The 20,377-nt window shown below is 40.0% G+C and overlaps 1 protein-coding gene across 1 annotated transcript in view; it reads right to left on the bottom strand.

Annotated features, from left to right (window-relative positions):
- KIF13B (kinesin family member 13B) overlaps positions 1-20,377 on the bottom strand; it is a 188,542-nt gene that overhangs the window by 79,860 nt on the left and 88,305 nt on the right. The window contains exons 11-14 of the mRNA XM_007466182.1: positions 18,783-18,995; positions 16,640-16,750; positions 11,272-11,406; positions 3,993-4,123 (exon numbers count right to left, since the gene is read on the bottom strand). Of these exons, the coding sequence (XP_007466244.1) occupies positions 3,993-4,123; positions 11,272-11,406; positions 16,640-16,750; positions 18,783-18,995 (590 nt within the window). The remainder of the gene's footprint in view (positions 1-3,992; positions 4,124-11,271; positions 11,407-16,639; positions 16,751-18,782; positions 18,996-20,377) is intronic.

Below are 20,377 nucleotides of genomic sequence, written 5' to 3'. Positions count from 1 at the left end.
TTTAAATGCTTATGGTACCAAGTATCATAGATTATTATCCTCTATCTTTCAAAGCTCTAACTTTGTTATACAGCATATTAAGGAGTAAATATGGAACCACTGCAGCCAGTAATAAAAAGATGGTAGCAGTGTACACTACAACTAAAAAAAGTATGTCCAATCTACGTGGATAAAAAGAGCCAATCAACCAACTAAACTCAGAAATATCTATAGTATCAGTAATAAGAAATGAGGCCTATGTTAAACTATTCTGTAACTTCCTATAGCACAGAAAAATGTGCATATCCTATCAATAGATAGAAGATTTGTAAGACCACTTGACTGCTTATCTTGACAATAGAGTTCAACAGAAGAAATGATGGGTAGAAGAATATTAAGGAAAAATTTTAGAGGGGCAGGAAATAAATAGAAAATTATGCATATAAGATTGATATTCCTGGAATACCAGTGTCATCATGCCTCTCTCCACTGAATGACTAAGCTGCTTAGGTTTAGGATAAAGGTCAAGTTCTTTAACTTGACATTAAAGGCCCTGCAAAAGGAAACCCTCTTTATCTCCTTCTTTCCCACTTCTAGTGAATTCTCAACTCCAGCAAAAAAAAAAAAAAAAAAGGGTGTGTGTAGGGGTGTTATGTTCTGTCCACTAAACATGACTGACTCTTCCTCCAAAGCGAGGCTTACCCCAGTCCTATAACCTGGAATAGGGTTCCCGTTCTCTATCACCCTGAGTCTCACTCAGTTTGATTTCTCACAAAGCCCAGTTTGGTTTCTACTTCCTCTGTCACTCCAACCAATACAACCTTCGTTTCTTTACGTTCCTAAGGCACTCACCTGGCTTTGTACCGCCAGTTATTTTTAATGTATATGCATACACACAAAACCTAACTCTCCATCTAGATTTCACTTACCATGTGGGTTTTTAAGCACTGAAAGTAATTGGTCTCTATGCTCCTACAGTCTGATTATTCAAAGCATGAGCTCAAAAAATACAGTTATGACAAGAGGGGACCTACTAAAATTAGCAGATTTTAGCCTTTATGACACGGATTCCTTAAATACACTGAGGAGTTTAATTAAAGGCAAACACATACATAGGCTTATTTTTTAAAGCTCCAGCAGTTAATAAATAAAAAGCACGACTATAATAACAGTTCTCAACATGTGGTCTGTACGGGGTCCCGAAGATCAAATTTATTTTTATAATAACACTAACCTGCCCTTTTTCACCGTGTTGACGTTTGCATTGGCAAAGAGTAAAACTGCTGGTGTTTTAGGACAAATGAAAGCAGTGGCACCAAACATTTATAAGTCGTCACTGGATCAGTCACTGCCATGCACCCACAATTTCTAAAAATGTTTCACTTGAAAAGGTCCTTGATGAAGCAGTAAAACTCAACTATACGCCAATAAAATGTTTTTAAAAAATAAAAATTTTTAAAAATAATAAAGTACTACTTTCAGTAAATTTTGACCCTTGAGTAGTACACAACTTCTTAAACATCCCAGGTGACAAAATGAGAAGTACACACAAAGCACTGTGCTAATGCATACCAAAGTATGAGAACTGTCTTGAGCAGAAGACACGCTCAAAGTGGTTTTCTGGCAGACATTTTCTTGAAAATGAACAAAGCCAGCCTGTCACTTTGACAAAAACAGCTGACAGTATTGGCTGCCAATTGTAAATGTCAAGTTTTCAAGTGAAAATTAGAGTTTTGGGAAATTTGTGTCAATGTCTTCCAACCAAAGACCACCAGGAATATTCCCGTAGTTGAACCAGTTGGGTTTATTACTCACGCAGAGGGAGGAGACACCACAGGAAGCATGGGGGCATCTCAGTGAGGGGGCCCGGGGGTACTCTTGTAGGACTGGGCTTCAGCTGCTGCTCATCCTGGGAGAGGGTCTAAGGAGGTGGGAGTTCTGTATATACCGGATGCTGCCAGAGAGCAGGAGTAATTCTATGATCGGGTTTGTCAAAAATCTTATCCACAGAGGATAAAGTTGTAACTGGTGAAGAAACAGCCACTCACTTGGCCGAGAGAAGGTGTTTGGTATTTTGGGTGTGGCATAGTGACCGTGGTTTTTGTCTCTGCTGAAACAAAATTATTATGTGGCCTGCTTCATCTTATTTCATCATAGCCTCAGAGTAACCTTCCCTGGGGTTGGTATCTGTGAGATTATTTAATAGGAGAATAGTACACCAGAGCTGGGAGTGCTGGGCCAGCTTACGCTCTATTTTTTTCCTTTCTCACTTGTATCCTTTACCATGAGCTTGACAGCTTCCAAATGTTTACAGACTTTATGGATGAAATTAGTGATGGTATTAATGATTTTTTTGATATAATGATGAATCAACATTCGGAAGATCAATATGTCAGTTAACCATCACCTATAACAGTTATATAGACAGTTACACAACAGGGCAATAACAGTTTCAAAGCGAAAGGAAACAAACTGACAAATACTCAATTTGTATAATGTTATGCCTATTCATTACTTATTGAGCACTTATTTATTAGTCTGGTATTATGTGCTAAGGATAGAGAACCAAAAAAGAAAGGTCCTTGTCCTCAAAGAGCTCACAGTCCAATGTGATAATAAAGGCTAACAGCCCACAAGAACACAGTGTGAAGTATTAACATAACAGGAAGCATAAAGTACACTAGGAAAATGTACTGGGGGGCCCTTATTTTAGACCAAAGTAGACAGTGACAGAACTTAACCTTGAAGGTCAAACAGGAGTTACTTAGCTGGCCAGAGGAATGGCAGATGCAGAAGAATAGGAGATAAGCAGGAGGGATGTAAGGGATTTTTGCATCAAGAATAGAAGAAAGTCATCTGGTTGTATGGTGAGTGGACCAGGAAGATTAGGGTGCTGGCAGGCGTTCCAATCAAGATTTGATGGGGGGCTTCCCTGGTGGCACAGCGGTTGAGAGTCCGCCTGCCAATGCAGGGGACACAGGTTCGTGCCCTGGTCCGGGAAGATCCCACGTGCCGCGGAGCGGCTGGGCCCGTGAGCCGCTGAGCCTGCGCATCCAGAGCCTGTGCTCCGCAACGGGAGAGGCTGCAACAGTGAGAGGCCCATGTACCGCAAAAAAAAGAAAAAGAAAAAAAAAAGATCTGATGGGGACCTTATTTAAATAAGGCTACGGCAGTACGTCTGGAGAGGAAGGATGGGTTTAAGCCATATTAAAAAGTTAAATATTAAGGACTTGGTAACTAACTGAATATCTTCTTTAAGTGAACATAAAAGCACACAAAGGCCAAACGTCCTTATACCATCCTCAATTAGTGTACTTTCTTCCTCTTAAAAATTATTGTGAGGGCTTCCCTGGTGGCACAGTGGTTGAGAGTCCGCCTGCCGATGCAGGGGACGCGGGTTCTTGCCCCGGTCCGGGAAGATCCCACATGCCGTGGAGCGGCTAAGCCCGGGAGCCATGGCCGCTGAGCCTGTGCGTCCGGAGCCTGTGCTCCGCAACGGGAGAGGCTGCAACAGTGAGAGGCCCATGTACCGCAAAAAAAAGAAAAAGAAAAAAAAAAGATCTGATGGGGACCTTATTTAAATAAGGCTACGGCAGTACGTCTGGAGAGGAAGGATGGGTTTAAGCCATATTAAAAAGTTAAATATTAAGGACTTGGTAACTAACTGAATATCTTCTTTAAGTGAACATAAAAGCACACAAAGGCCAAACGTCCTTATACCATCCTCAATTAGTGTACTTTCTTCCTCTTAAAAATTATTGTGAGGGCTTCCCTGGTGGCACAGTGGTTGAGAGTCCGCCTGCCGATGCAGGGGACGCGGGTTCTTGCCCCGGTCCGGGAAGATCCCACATGCCGTGGAGCGGCTAAGCCCGTGAGCCATGGCCGCTGAGCCTGTGCGTCCGGAGCCTGTGCTCCGCAACGGGAGAGGCCGCAACAGTGAGAGGCCCGCGTACCGCAAAAAAAAATAAATAAATAAAATTATTGTGACATTAACACTAATTAAAGTACATTACCTGGTGTTCTTCTGAGGAGTCAGCATAACCTGGCCTTCTGATGTGATGTCTATGATACAATGTTCAGGAAGAATTCCCATTCCACATAGTTGGATATCTTGGGAATTTGCTGAACCTATCAGTGTATGTTCCTACAAAACAATCAAATTCACTGATTAATAGTGCATTCTTACATGTACACAAACTGAAATCATCTACTCTCAGCTCTCATATATTGATCCGTTACCTTAGCTAAAAGATTTTTAAAGCAAATGGAATGACAGAGGGAATTTCTGGATTTCTATAGAATTCATTCTACAAGTTCTATTTCCTTATAAGGAATAATGCACTGAGTTGAGTTATAACTTTTAAACCTACAACTACAGTTTTACATTAATGTCTATATTACATTCGTTATTTTCTACTGCAATCTTGATTCCAAATATTCTATACTACTCTCAGAGCATGGTCTGAAAACTACAGTCACTTAAGTTGTACATCACCTACCTGGTCTCAGTCAAGATGAGTCTACAAAGATAAAGAGCTATTCAAATGCAAGGAGTCTGAATTATTTTATGAATTACATGGTCTCCCTAGATCTCATAAAAGATATGGTAGATGCATTCTTCTTACCCTAAACCCCCAACTACTCAATTCTCTAAGCCCTAATCACCAGTGTCACTTTTTGGCAGGTACCCGAGAAAACAGACATAAAAATCGAACTCCCTCTTATGTGCTTCAACATTTGACTGCCCTTAAATGTTGATACTGACTGGGATGTGTCCCTAGGCCACCTTCTCCTTCTACACACCTAGATCAGGGGTCAGATATGAAATATTTTAGGCTTTTTGAGTCATACACAATTACTCAATTCTGCCCTTGTAGTGTGAAAGCAGCCAGACAATATACAAATGTACAAGTGTGGCTACTTTCCAATAAAACTTTACTTATGAACACTGAAATCTGAACTTCATATAATTTTCAAGAGTCCAAAATATTATTATTCTTTTGATTTTTCTCCAACCATTTAAAAAATGCAAAAGCCATTCTTGGCTCCTGGGCCATATGAAAACAGGCAGGGGGTGAGATTTAACCCATGGAAGCAGGTTGCTGACCGTTGACCATGATGATCTCATCCAGTCCAATATGCTTTAAATACCATACACACACACACACACACACACACACACACACAATTAAATCACCAACCAGGAACTACAGACTTTAGTTCCATCATTCTCCCACCTCCACTATCACTGCCCTAGTCATAATCACCATCATTTCTTGCCTACTGGCACAACTTGGATGTCTAAAGACATTTCAAAGTGAAAGGGCCAAAGCAGAACTTTTGCTTCCACCTTCCCACCACCCCATTGAGTCTATTCCCTTCCCCAATACTAATGGCACCACCAACACCCAGGTGGTCAACTAGAAAAGCTCAGATGCTATCCTGGAGTCTTCTCTCTGTCTTAGCAGTCTACCTCCAGCCCCGTGTCAATCAGGAAATCGTCAAAGACTCTCCCTCTGAAATATATCAAGAATCAGCTCACTTCCCACGTCTACTATCACATCCTATTCTCTTGCCTGGGTGAATATAAGAGCCTCCTCCTATTTCTCCACTTCTATCCACCCCACTCGCTCCCACCACAACAGCTGATCACGTGATCCCCTATTGAGAATCCTCTAGTGGCTTCCCTCTGAACTTCTAAGAAGTTCAAATTCTTACCCAGGCTTACAAACCCTCTGTGATCTGGCCCCTGCCTACCTCTCTTATCCCAGCTCCCAGCACTCTGCCTCTCCTGGAGTGTGACCCACCCACTCGGGCCTTGCATCTGTTCTCTGAGCACACTGACTGCTTCCTCTGTCTGAGGTGTTCCTCCCCTGATCTTGATATTGGTAGTTTCTTATCATTTCCACCTTAGCTTTTAAGTACACATCCTCAGAGAGGTGAATCCTGAACCAACAATCAGAAGTAGCCACCCTGTTACTCTCGTGCCTGAATTCCTTACAGACTGACTGTCCGTGGGTTTCCTGTCCATCTCCATGGCTAGCATGGAAACTCCAAGAGAGCAGAGAACAGCCTGACCTGCACCACCCCACCACTGTATTCCAAGCATGTAACACAGGCCTGGTACATTTAGCCATTAAATAAACATAAAAGAAAAATAAATGAACAATCAGTTCCCTTCAGACTCAGGAAGACAATTTTCTCCTCTTCTTTGCCAATATCCCTTCTAATCATACTCTGGGTTCCAATTCTTCCCATCTCTTCTGGGATCTCAACCTCATAAAAAGGCCTCTTCCCTTCTATTATTTTCATTTTCCCTTTTCTGGGGGTGTCTTCTCTCAAGTATGCTGCAGCAGTGTTTCCAAGGAAACAAAGAGCTGGGATCAGAACTGTGCCATGGCATCCCGTTCAGTCCTCAAGGAGTATATACAATATACAGAGAGGGCATTCCAGGCAAATGTCTACTCCTTGATCTTGGCTGAGGCTTCTTGGCCAGTCCCATACTTCCCTAAGCTGGAGAACGGGGCTTGATCAAGTGTAAACTACAAGTAATGCTTCAGCGACATTCAGTAGCAGGCCTAACGAATGTGTTCCATGTCGGTCTCCATTCCCCACTTCTTCCCTCTCTAACACCAACTACAAGGCGCAGAGGAGTTCGAAAAGGAAAAAAAAAAAAAGAGTCTGAAGAGAAAAAGAGCCCAAGATCACATAAAAAAGAAGAAAAGATCCCCAAAGCACTTGGCTTAGGCCATTTCTATTATAATCCCTTTCCTCTCTCCATGAGAAATTCTAGCTGGAGTCCTTACTGTGACTTTAGAATCCTTTTTGTCCTTGGGGTTGGAGGTGGAGGAAAGCTCTGAACTACCCCCCAGATTGGAGTCTGAGTGTAGATCCAGCTCCGACCACTGCCTTCCAAGATTGCAGCAAGTACCAGGAGCAATAAGCACAGAAGTATTCGTTGCTCTTTACATACGTAAATAACCAACAGCCCTTAATAAACGAAATCGCCCTGGCTTGACAGAACCAGGACTCTGAAGACAGCCTTTCGGGAATGGAGGTGAGGAAGGAAGGAAAGGTACCTTTCTGTCTTTTACAAATTCAAGTATTACTCCAGGTGAGTCAAACTGCCTCCAACCAGGCATGTCTCACGGCCACACCGCTGTCTTATTCGTCCTGGGCCCCTTGAAGCCTGGCCCACAGCTCTATCAACGCAGAATGGCTGTGGCCCTGCCATTCTGCTGATAGCCTCCCTCCACTGACTGAATGATAGCAGGCAGCTTACTGCCAACGGGAGCTACGCTCCCCCTAGGACTGTTCCCTACGTACGTGTGCTTTGACGCTGCTGCATCACTGGTACAAATCCTGATCAAGTGTGTGTGTGATAATTTGCCCCAAGTCCTTCAGAATCACCCTTGCTTCCCCAGCCATTAGTAGCTGACTCGTGAAAAGAGTAGATCCAGAACTGCACAAGCAAAATAGCTTTCCTGAACGATTCGGTGGATAATTCAAAGGTGTGACTGGAATCAATCATACTGTAATCCTATTTCTGTAATTAAAAAATACATATCACTATAAATATACACACACACACACAGGAATAGATCCAGAAGATACAGATAAAAATATTAAATATTAACTGTGGTCTTCTCTGGCTGTTGAAATTTGGGCACTAATGCCCCTTTCTTTTTCTAATATGTTCTTATCAGACTTTTTAGGAAAAAAAGTGTATTACTAGCATAACATTTTTAAGGTGAGGGGAGCAGCTCTTCCCTCTAGAAGCTTGGCTTATGCTGGTAAAAATCTACAAGTCTCTCAAAAACACTAAAAACAGAACTACCCAGCAACTCCACTCCTGGGTACATACCCCAAAAAGACAAAAACACTAATTCAAAAAGATACACGCACCCCAATGTTCATAGCAGCATTATTTACAATTGCCAAGATACGGAAGCAACCTAAGTGTCCATCAACAGATGAATAGATAAAGAAGACGTGGAATGGAATGGAATACTACTCAGCCATAAAAAGAAAAAAAGAATAAAATTTTGCCATTTGCAGCAACACGGATAGACTCGGAGGGCATTATGCTAAGTGAAAATAAGCCAGACGAAGACAAACACTATATGGTATCACTTACATGTAGAATCTAAAAAATATAACCAACTAATGCATATAATGAAAAAGAAGCAGACTCACAGATATAGAGAACACACTAGTGGTTACCAGTGGGGAGAGGTGATACGGTGGGGAGGTATAAACTATTGGGTGTAAGATAGGCTACAAAAATGTAGCCTATCTACAACACGGGAAATATAGCCAACATTCTGTAATAACTCTAAATGGACTGTAACCTTTAAAACTTGTACAACAATTTTAAAAATAACAAAGTTTAAAAAATATAAATAAATCTCCAAGTCAACCTCAGAACTGCAGGCAGGCCTCGCTTTGCGCAAGAGCGCAGGACTATAAAAATAATTTAGCAAGGAGATCTTAATAATCATTGGGGAAAACTGCAATAATTCTGTGACATTTAAAACTGTCCGTAAAAACATGAAGAAATCTCTTACTGTTACAATGTATAGGAAAATGAAAAACCAGTTAAACTAGTATTTATTTAGTACACTGTCATTTAGAACATTAGAAATACTGAAATTTAAAGCAGTTTTTTCTTTGTTAAAAGCGTATGTACCGGGAGTAGTTAGAACAGTGCTTGCCTTCTTCTCAACATATATCTTACAGCATGGAGTGAGCATATTTTCCACACCTTGGCGAACTGTCATACTCCTTTCTAAGCTTCTACCATTTTATCCTTTGTGCTTTCAATGTTGCAGAGTATCTCCAAGAGCTCCTCTCATGTGAAGTGCTTTCTGATGTCCCTCCCTTTGAGACACCTGCAGTCTTCTCATCACAACCACTTTCATTATTCACATCGGTAAGTTCACCTTCACTAACTTCCTCTGGCTGCACATCTAGAAGCTCGTGAATGCCCGCAATGTCAACATTATTTACTAACTCACATTAACTGTAATTTGTGTATGTTGGAACCATGCAAAGCAAGAGCTGCCTGGCTATGCAAATTAGATGCAAAATTACCTTGTGAATTACATTCTACCTATGGTTTGGCCACCATACTCTGCCAGTTCCAGACAGAACAAATAAATGGAGGATTCTATTCTAGAAGAGAACCATTCAAAACCTGGAACTAGAAAGAATGCTAGAGGTAATTTAATCCAGGGGCCTCATTTTATACATGGGGTGCTCAAAGTCACCCACTGACATGAGGTCATCTGTCCAGCATGTAAACCAACTTGAAAATTTGAAAGCAAAGAAATAAAAAAATGCTCGGTCTCTAAATTCCTCCAACCCACATCATGGTATCACTTTACTGAAGCAAAAACTGTTCTTGGACTGAGATCATCCTTTTGAATATGCTTTGTCATGAATATAACTTTTGTCATGGGTTTAGCTTGGGCAGTGAAGAACCAACACTGCCTCCAACTCTGCCAAAACAGGGTTGACCACACAGTCTGAAACAGAATCCCAACACCTCCATACAAGATGACCAGAAATATTTTAACTGCTCTCCAAAAGTCTTTAAATAGTTTTCTTTGTGTACTTTTTTAGTTAAGGAACAGATATGAATCAGGCTTTTTTTCTTGTTGGGTGTGTGTGTTTGTGTGCTCCAATTTGAACTTCATCACATCAGAAAGAAAAAGAACTCACAGTTCTGAAAACTAAAAGGGCAGAATATTTAACTCCTCTTCTAATACTGCATCTCTCCTAAAGCATATGAACATCTACAGCTGAAATTCTAACACAAAAAGCTGCCAGCATTGTTAGAAGCACAGCAAGAGATGTGCTAATATGTCATTTTTTTCAAAGGACAAGGATAATATAATAAGGTACCAGAGTATCAAATGAGAAAATGGTATGTGGAATAATTTATATGTGGATATTGTTTCTGTTTATAAAGTGCTTCTATATCTTAAAGCCCATTTAATCCTCCAGGAACCCTGTGAGGTAGCCGGACAGAGAAAACTTCCATTTATAGAGGAAGAATCTGTAGACTGTGGGGGGCAAAGGACTTGAGAGCAAACATCTGCCAAGCAGTGGTGCTGGACTAGAAACTGAGGGCATCTCCCTCCTACCCCAGCACTGCTCCCACTACACACAGCACCTGAGTGTGCACACGATTGTATGCAACAAACACACAATTTAACTCACAGTGTAATAAAACATGGTATAAGATACTTATGAATAACAGGGCCTTATCAAAATATCACAAAGCAATTACCCCAGATACCTCTGATAAAAACTGGGAAACCAGCCAACGTGTCGTGAATTCTTCAGTCTCTTTAGAAGTGAAACGACACAATTCTCTAATTTTAAAGCTGCTTCCAACTGTACCAGCTCATGTCTTTACTGTCCTAGTCACTAACTTAGTTAAACCCACATAGATAGTTCCTATACTATGAGGGGAAAAATCTTCCTCCTAAATATTCATTAACCATACGTCAGAGTCATATAGTCCATTATATAACTCATTTATGCTCTAGGGTTGGCAAAGGTAATTCTGGCAAACTCCTTATAATTTATATAGTGTCTGATATCATGCTCATCCTAAAGTTGTCTCTTGTCTTCCTGATACATCCCACAACCTATAGGTTTCAATGTATATGAGTATATACATATATACAATGTATATAGATTTCAATGTATATCTGGTTTTTTCTGCTCCATACTCTGACCCTCTCAGCCTCTAAGTGACTTACTCTCCTTTTTTATAAGTTGATAATCCAAAATTTTTAATTTTCCTAAGAGTTACTGGAAACACAAATTTCAAATCAAGTGGTCCTAATACCTTTCTTTAAACATTTCCACTGTAAGCTAAGAAACCACTTACCAAAAGCTGTGCTTCACAGAAATCACAAAAGCTTTAGTCTACCGATGAAACCGTTTAGTTTAAAAGTCACTGTTTAAGCTTTAAAGTTATCTACTTAACTCCCCAGTTTAATCACATTAAATGATAGAAGTTAAACTACTTAACTTGTTGGAAATAATATCAGAATATCATCTTTTATATTTACTAGGTTGAATGACATCACTCAAAGACTACAAAGGGAAACTGATCTCAGAAACTCAAGATTTTTCTATACTCCAGCTTGATCAAATAAAAACAATTTGCTAACTCATATTCTTGAATATGTATGGTTCTCCAAGTATAAAAAAAAAGTACTGCGAAATACTGCTCTACTCTTTGGTAGGAAATATTAGAAAAGCCTGCTACTTCACCTTTAAGTAGTAAACCAGAAGTTCATTCAGAGCAGGATCAGCGTTGAGATTAACGAGGAAACATTTATCATCCCCAACTTTAATTCCAGAAGACTGAAGAGATATTCCAAGACTCTCAAGCTGTTTCTGCCGCTCCTGTAAAGGCATTAGAGAAGAATTAATTCCACAGCTATTGAGGCAGCAAGATATAAAAAGTCATATATTATAGTAATTATTAAATAACTTTATAACTCAAATATGTTACTTAGGACATGGTATTATATAGGTTACTGCATTTGTTCTCTTTCTAAACTATAATGTTGCTTTGTTAGGTAAAATTTTTTAATTTCAAAAACAAAGCCATGGGGGCTTCCCTGGTGGCGCAGTCGTTGAGGATCTGCCTGCTAATGCAGGGGACACGGGTTCGAGCCCTGGTCTGGGAAGATCTCACATGCTGTGGAGCAACTGGGCCCGTGAGCCACAACTACTGAGCCTGTGCGTCTGGAGCCTGTGCTCTGCAACAAGAGAGGCCGCGATAGTGAGAGGCCCGCGCACCGTGATGAAGAGTGGCCCCTGCTCGCCGCAACTAGAGAAAGCCCTCGCACAGAAAGAAAGACCCAACACAGCCATAAATAGATAAATTTTTTAAATAAATAAATAAAATGAAGCCGTTACAAACAGCAACCAAATATACTAAGGTCTCATTTTTCATTCTTGAAAATATCTAACATCCTGAATTCACCTTTCACATTTAATTCTGTATATATGAGCAAATATAAGTGTGTTTTACTCAACTGTGATCTTTCTGAAAAGCCAAGTATTTAATACACTCTGCTGCTTGATATCCTCAGTGGGTCTCCAGCAGGGATAAAGGCCAAACTCCCTCAACCAAGCCCACAAGGCCCTTCAATCTGGCCCATTTACTCACCATCATCACATCTTGTCACCCCTACTCTCAAAGCCTGTACGAAGTTAGTGGAACATCTTCCAGGGCCCTCAAAGTCTCAAGAACGCTCTCTCTAGCTTAAGAGTTTTACACCTATTCCTCCTATCTGGAGCACACCTGTTCTCAAACTTGGTAACTTTTTACTCGACCGTTTCTCTGTGAGGGCAGGGACGCTATCTCTCCACTGTGTATTCCTAGCACCTAGCACAGTGCATAACACACAAGAGCACTCAAATCGTCGGTGTCGTGAATTTGTCAAAATAAAATCTGCATATTCAGTAAAGCCCTATTTTCATAAGAACATGAACCTTTCCTTTTCGTGCCTACCTATCTGTGAGTACATGCAACATACACATGCGTGCACCTAGGGAGATACACATGAATCCTCCAACCGATGCTCTATAACTGAGGAATATGAATAGGGGCAGAGCAGGGTGTCTTTAACTATGTATAAATAGAGAATAGTGATGAGTCATCAAGAACCTCTGATTCTGAGGAAAGACAACACAAACTAAGTCATTTAACTAGGGCCACACAGTAAGTCTGCAGTATAGTTAAATTGCAGCCTTCGAATTTTGCTATTTCTAGGCACACATCCTAATTTATATGGCCACTGCAACCCAGTCAATCACCCCTAGAATGATACTATTACAAACATACTGAAGGGGATATTTTGGTCCTGGGCCTTTGAATTGAGTCTCTTCTCTAACAAACATTACTGGGTTCTTTCGGAAGTGTTGAGTGGTTTAGCACTAGCCATTAGTTTTCAGCACTCAATTCTAAGCAATGATTATCCTTGATAAAGAACCATGTTCCTAAAATGAAGAAAGCAATTCTAATATATCTTGTATGGTCCCTTACTGAGGGAAGGGTCTTTTACAAAGGGATACTGGTGTAATTAAAGAATTATTCCAATAATGAGAAGAAACATTTCTCTATAAAAATGTCTTTTTTTGTAAACTACGAATGAAGTGGGTAGATGTTCATGAACTAATATTAAATTTAAAATGTAGGGTATAACTAGCATATTAATCTGTGCACTGGGAAAACGTGGAAGAAACCAGAGATATTAACAGTAGTTTTCTTTGGATGACTGGATCCGTTCAATTAAATTTTCTTCATAATAATCTTTCTGTATTTTCTATAAGTAAATACTACTTTTGTAATACAATAGTTTCTTTTACTTATATTCTTATTAGGACTCTAGTAATTTTCACTATGGAAATAATTAAAAGATTTAGAAGAAGTTTGGTTACTGTCATCTAGTGGCAAAATTTTAATTCATACAGAGGCAAAAGCAAGCCTGAAAAAGACTATACGACTTAACAAAGGTAAAGCCACTCAGAGTAAGGGAAAAGACAGGATTTAAATGAGATAATGTATATAAAACAGCCAGGATATACTTATATAGTACATAGCATATAGTAAATGTTTTAACAGATAAATCAAAATCTTTCTAGCTCCTACTGCTGAAATCTAAGAATTTCAGTTTGACATTCAAAGCCCTATAATGAATGGCCAGACTGACTTACTTCCAACCATTCCCACACTCTCCAATAATAACTCTCTGACTTTTGCTCAATATTGATAATTGAATATGGAATGAATGTCACTGAATATAGGTTTGCCCAAGGTCACTGAGCAAATCTATGCCAGAGAAAGGAATATAAATGAATAATTGTCTAAGTTAGCAGTTAGAGTAAACTACTGTTTTATCCTACTTCCTTAAGTGTTTTCCTGTCGTTTGAGATTTTATAATGGTAGAAATACCACAAAAGTTTTGTTTAAACCAAAGGGCACAGCGTTGAAAAACTGTCAATTCGTTGCTACATCTGCCACCAAAAATTCAGAAGTTTTTAATCATTAAAAAACGGCAAAAGTTTGCAACAATCAGTTCAAAGAATAAACAAGTATTGTATAATAAAATATAGTTACATTTACTAAATATTGCTTCTGATATCAGAGATTAGTTAACATTTTCTATAAAATGTCAAACAGTAAATATTTTAGTCATCTGGGTCCTATGGTCTCTGTCACAGCTATTCAACTGTGAAGCCATAAAAAATACAAAAACATATGAGCATGGCACATTCCAATAAAACTATTTATGAAAAGAAGTGGCAGGCCGGGTTTTTGCCCAAGGGCTTAGTTTGCTAACCCTTGATCTATCTCACGTAAGTGTACATTTCTTTATTGAGAACATAAAAGATGAAAATAAGAGAATTTGGTATCAAAGATATGCCACTGGGCTGAGAAATTAGTCAACTTGAGTTCTGGCTGTTTACTCAAAAATACTACTGAGCACATAGTTTCAAAAACTAAGAGATACAGCCTTTTTTCTTGAGAACCTTACAAACTCATTAGGTAATAAAAGTACACACAAAAAACTCAATAGTAAATAAAGTACTCATGATTTAAGCGTCAAAAGGGTACAGACAGCTTCCACAGGATTCACTGGCAGGGATTCACTGGCAGGATTCACTGGGGGTGGGCATACTAGAGGAAGATGCCACAGAACCCAGAGGACTTTGAGAGTCTGGCTGACTTAGAACAGACTCCCAAAAAGCTCTTCAAAAAAGAAATCCATTTGGCTGAGTTCACCTAGGTTTCCTCAAAGTTATCTGATCATGAACCATTTTTTTCCCTTATTAACAGTCTGTGGCTATTAACAGTCTGTTAAGACTTATTAACAGTCTGTGGCTATACTGCCAGAAATACATTTTAGGAAATGCCAGTCTGTACTGCAAAGAGGTCAATGACCAATAGACCAGTGAGAGAGGAAAAGAAAGCTCAGCAGCACTGAGGCCTGGGGGCTTGGAAAGATAAGGTGTTAAATGAGGTGTTGGATAAAATCAGGCTGTCCTCAAAAGGGGCATATGACGGAGGGAGAGGACAGTTAGGTGAGGAAAGATGCTACAGATAAGCTGCATCAGCACTACACTCTCACTTAGACCTACCCTGCTTTGTATCAGAGCAAAGCAACCCAAGTACAACAGCACTTCAAAGTCAATGTTTTACTTTCAGAGTAGCCCAAAAATGCTCACATAAATTAGTTCCAAATTGAATGATAATTAGAATTAATTCTTATTAAATAAGAATTTAATTTATGAAAAACAGCAAGTGTAATATGTAATGATAAGTAAAGTTTATACACTGGTGTATTCTCTTCTCTGTAATTTGAGGGATATGCTTTAAAATAACCCAGTGCAGGGATACAGATAAAACAAGACTGGTCTTATGTTGGTCTTTAATGAAATTGGGTAATGGGTACATGTGGATTTATTACACTCATATTTTTATTTATTTTGAAAAGGACTGTAATAAAAATGTGTAAAAATCAACTTAAATCCTAGTCTGCACTCATATAAATCTAACATCCACCTTATGCTACATAATAATGGTACTGTCCTACAACATCTGATGTACTGATCGATTCTGGACAGCACATTGAAAGATGGAATCTACTGGGTAACAAAAGAAGTAGCAAGTTCTATTTTGTTAATACAAGGAACAGTTGAAAACACAAGAAATTTTTAATTTTAGAAAAGGAGGGGAAGAGGTAGAGGTGACTTTCAATATCTGGGTAATAACAGACCCTATCTTGCAGGGCTATTGGGAGGATTAAATAAAATGCTGTATATTTAAAAGTGCTTAGCATAGGACCCAATATGTACGTGTACCCAGTAAGTATTGGTTATTATTAGTTACTACATACAAGTGGGACACTTATTCTCTTAGCTTTGGAAGAACAAACTGAGGCCAATGAACAGAAATGGAAGAATAAAAGATTTCAGTTAAATCTACCAAGAGAGTTAACCAATCATGAGAAGACTGCTCAGTGTGGTACTGACCTCCACATTATCATATATATTTCTAAAACAGAGGCTGAATAAGCATCTAAGAGGAAAGTCACAGAGTAAACCTTTTACTAAGCACACAGTTGGACATTTTAGGATTTTCTCCAAATGCTAATGCACCCACTGGAAGATTTTACCACTTTATATTTAATGGTCTAAAAATAAGAGACAGTCACCTCAGATTTAGGTATTTCATATTACTTTTACTGAGTTGTCATATGGAAGCAAGAAACTCATAGCCTAAATATCTACTACTACTAATTTTGAAGTTGGGTAAGTTCCTTACGTTTGCAAAGCACTTAAGAGAATTGGGTGTTCAGAGCCAATGGCTAGTTATATCATTTAAAAAATTTTATGACACTAAAAATATATTTCTTACATAATGAACAATTAATTGTAATTATGTCTTTATCCTTCAAACGAACTTTGTAAAGTACAGACTCCTGGATTTAGATCTTATTTAAATCTTAATCTGCTAGATTTGCCATCCTAAAGCTAAAAATCAAAAAGAAATCAGAAACATGCTCCGAGTTGCACTGCGCAAACTGCCACAATGTTTCTCTCTCCTTAAGCAGGAAGCACGAACCTGGGCAATCTCCTCGGTTTTCCTTAATTTCTCCTCCCAGGTCACAGTCATTTCCTGGATTAGCTTCTCTGATTCTTCCAGCCGGTCTTTCAGCTCTGGAGATTTCATTGCCTACAAGCAAAATGTTTATTTCATGAAATGTCTGTACAATGCCCTGAAAAAAGAATTTGCTAAATCCAGGAGGACAAGAGGAACAACCTGACTCCTCTTAGCTCTACAGCTCGCTGGGGTCCCTGACCTGCCTAAGACACAAGGACTGCCACTGACCTGCAGCATCCAGACTGTGTGGGTCCCACAGACTCACCTAGTTATCCAGTGGGTTTGAAAGAAGACTTAACCTTTTCATTTTTCTCTAACCTGCTGTTACTGTGAGATCTAATTACATTTAGGGAGATAAGAAGTTCAAGCTACCAAGGGCTTATTTTTTGTAAATCTCAATAGGTCTAGACTCATATGTGTGACTCATTCTACTCTTTTTTTGTTTTGTTTTTGGTTTTTTGTGTGTGTGTTTTTTTTTGTGGTACGCGGGCTTCTCACTGTTGTGGCCTCTCCTGTTGCGGAGCACAGGCTCTGGACGCGCAGGTTCAGCGGCCATGGCTCACGGGCCCAGCCGCTCCGCGGCATGTGGGATCTTCCAGGACCGGGGCACGAACCCGTGTCCCCTGCATCGGCAGGCGGATTCTCAACCACTGCGCCACCAGGGAAGCCTCATTCTACTCTTAATTGATGACTTTGGGTATTTCTTCAAGTATATGCAGACTAAATTTGCACATGTTAAAAACTGGACGGTGTTATTGATACCAGGAAGACAGAAACAAACTTTCAAACAATCTTGATGAACTGTAAAATTATTCCTGTAAAAACAGGATAGGATTCAACAGGCAAAAATACAATCAAGATAATTGTTTTGACCATGTAATTTACTGTTATACTACCAGAAAACGGGTCATGAGAAGGAAGAGGGCTGTGGCCTCAGGCCCAAGAAAGAATCCCACAGTGCTTGGAAATAATGGGAACAGAAATGCTAATTAAAGTAGGGATCCTGAATCTGACACTTTTGATAAAAGGATAAGCATTTGAAACTATTATGTATAGAATGGATAAACAAAAAGGTCCTACTGAATAGCACAGGGAACTATATTTGATATCCTGTAATAAACCATAATGGAAAAGAATATGTATATAGGGGCTTCCCTGGTGGCGCAGTGGTTGAGAGTCCGCCTGCCGACGCAGGGGACGCGGGTTGGTGCCCCGGTCCGGGAAGATCCCACATGCCGCGGAGCGGCTGGGCCCGTAAGCCATGGCCGCTGGGCCTGTGTGTCCGGAGCCTGCGCTCCACAGCGGGAGACGCCTCGGCAGTGAGAGGCCCGCGTACCGCAAAAAAAAAAAAAAAAAAGAATATGTATATAACTGAATCACTGTGCTGCACAGCAGAAATTGACACAACACTGTAAATCAACTACACTTCAATGAAATAAATTTTTAAAAATATATCTTTAAAAATTAATAAAAAAGATTTTTGGTTAGAATTGTGTAGGTTTTAAATTCAGTAATGGAACATAAATATCATACACTATAGAATGTACAAAGGATAGTGAAACAGAGCAGTTTTAAACAGATGGCTACTTCTGCTATAGTTTTTCCTATGAACATAATTAACCCATAACATGGAAAAACTAGCTTATTATGGTGTGCAAGACCTCCTTACCATTCCTGTTTGGACTTCAACCTGTGAACATCTGATACAACAAAAATCTGTTTGATTCCTCTTCTAATTAGCCTATGCACATTTGCCACCATTTGCTGCACTATTATTAAGTTGTATCTATTTTTGTTTCAAGCATCTCTTTCTCTACCCTATTCTACTGTACCTCTTTTCTCGTCGGCTGCCTATACTGTGGAAAGAAACATTTTCTCAATTCCCCTTATTCTCTCCTATTCAATCCTTTAACACCTGTAAAAACTATCTAAATTTCAACTATGACAATTTACCTGTCTTCCTTTATTACTCATCTCAAATTTCTCTTCCTATAGGAAATTCAAAAATTCTACTCATCACTTATGGCCCTGGGGGAAGAAAATTCAAGTTCTAGCTTTACTGGATTTCCCTAGACCCATAATGCTGCTCGGCTGTGCCTCATACCTCTGCTTTGGTTAGCTGCTCTCGGAGTTTTTCTACTTCTTCTCGGAGGTCCCGGATAATCCGTGCATTGGGATCCTCATTCACCACAGCGTGGTTCACAATGTTCTTGGCACGATCTGCATACCGCAGGGTTGAAAGGGTTTCGTCATAGTTGTCAGCGGCCGGACTCACAGTAGCTACCATGGCTGTCTTGCTGTTACCCCCAAGACTGTCCTGGAGGAGAAAAGAAATTGAATACCATTTTAAAGTTGGAAGAAAACATCATATGGGAACGCTGAAGCCCCATATGATGAGATAATGTCCCAAGGTCAAACACAGATTTAAGGACAAAGCCAGGACTTAACTACAGGTATACTGGCTCCCAGTCCCACGCTCTTTCTTCGCTGGCAAGCTACTTTTCTGCAAAAGGGAGCTTTGGTTTTTGAGAAAGAACTGGGAAATACAATGAAGCCCACACTTATTTCAGGTTAATAAAAATTAATTCTAAGTCAATTTGTCCTCTTTTAACAGGCAACATGATAAACATAAGTCAGCAGACTGCTCAGAATAAAAAAGGATGCTTTCTTAAATGCCTACAAAATCTCCCTGAGAAGACTGAACAGTCATAACAGTATTTGATCAAAGAGTGATTATCTACAATCTACTCCATAACGCCATGTACCTGGAGTCTCTGTGAAGCCTAAATAATGGCTCAGAAAGTGGTGCTGTTATAATGCTATCAAGCACCTTGTAAATTTTTTAAAACATAAGGTACAATTACGGTCTTAGAAAACAAAAGATACATTGAAGGTACTTCATCGTATTCCATCTGACAGCTCTTCAAAACCTACTGAAACAGGCTTCAAGTTCTATACAACCGCTTCTAGAGTTCAGACAAGGGTGCTGAAAAAAAGACATTCATCTCCATTAGAGAAAACCGCTAAAGGGACTTTAGGATGGGCTTCAACAAATTCAAAAAATGACTTCCCCTTGAGAACATTAAGAAATAACTAGATATAACTCAGGATTACAAAACAGGACTTGGGAAGTCAAGTCTACCCCACGCCGCTTTGCCACACAAAGGCTGCATGAAATCCAGCTGCGCAGGAGGCCTCTGAGACAGCCCCCAGAGATCTGCGCCTCCTGGAATTCACACCACCGTGTCTTCCCCTTCCCTGAGTGTGGGCGGGACTTTCTGATCTGCCTCTAAGGAAGAGAACACAGAACTGATGGCTTGCCACATCTGAGATTAGATTATAAAAGACTGGCTTCCGTTGTGGGTGTTTTCTCTCACTCAGGGAAACCACTGCCATGAGGTGAGGCAGCCCGAGGAAGAGACCTCAGGAGCGAGTTTGGAAACACATCTTCTGACGCCTGCCCACAAGCACTCAGGTGAGCAGATCCAACCTCAGCAGCCCGACAAGGACTGCAGCCCCAGATGACACCTGCACTGTAGCCACCGGAGAGACCCCACCCAGAACACTCAGGCTGCACCTGGACTCCTGACCCAGAGAAACTCTGAGGTAACAAACGATGGCTGCTCCCAGCTACTGAGTTTTCAGGGTAATCTGTTGCACAGCTATAGATAACTCCCACTACACTATCCCAGGATGAGA

The sequence above is a fragment of the Lipotes vexillifer genome, unplaced genomic scaffold (genome assembly GCF_000442215.2).
Source record: "Lipotes vexillifer unplaced genomic scaffold, Lipotes_vexillifer_v1.1 scaffold308, whole genome shotgun sequence".
Classification (NCBI taxonomy): Eukaryota; Metazoa; Chordata; class Mammalia; order Artiodactyla; family Lipotidae; genus Lipotes; species Lipotes vexillifer.
Note: the sequence above shows the minus strand (reverse complement) of the source record. Positions and strands in the feature narration are given on the sequence as shown.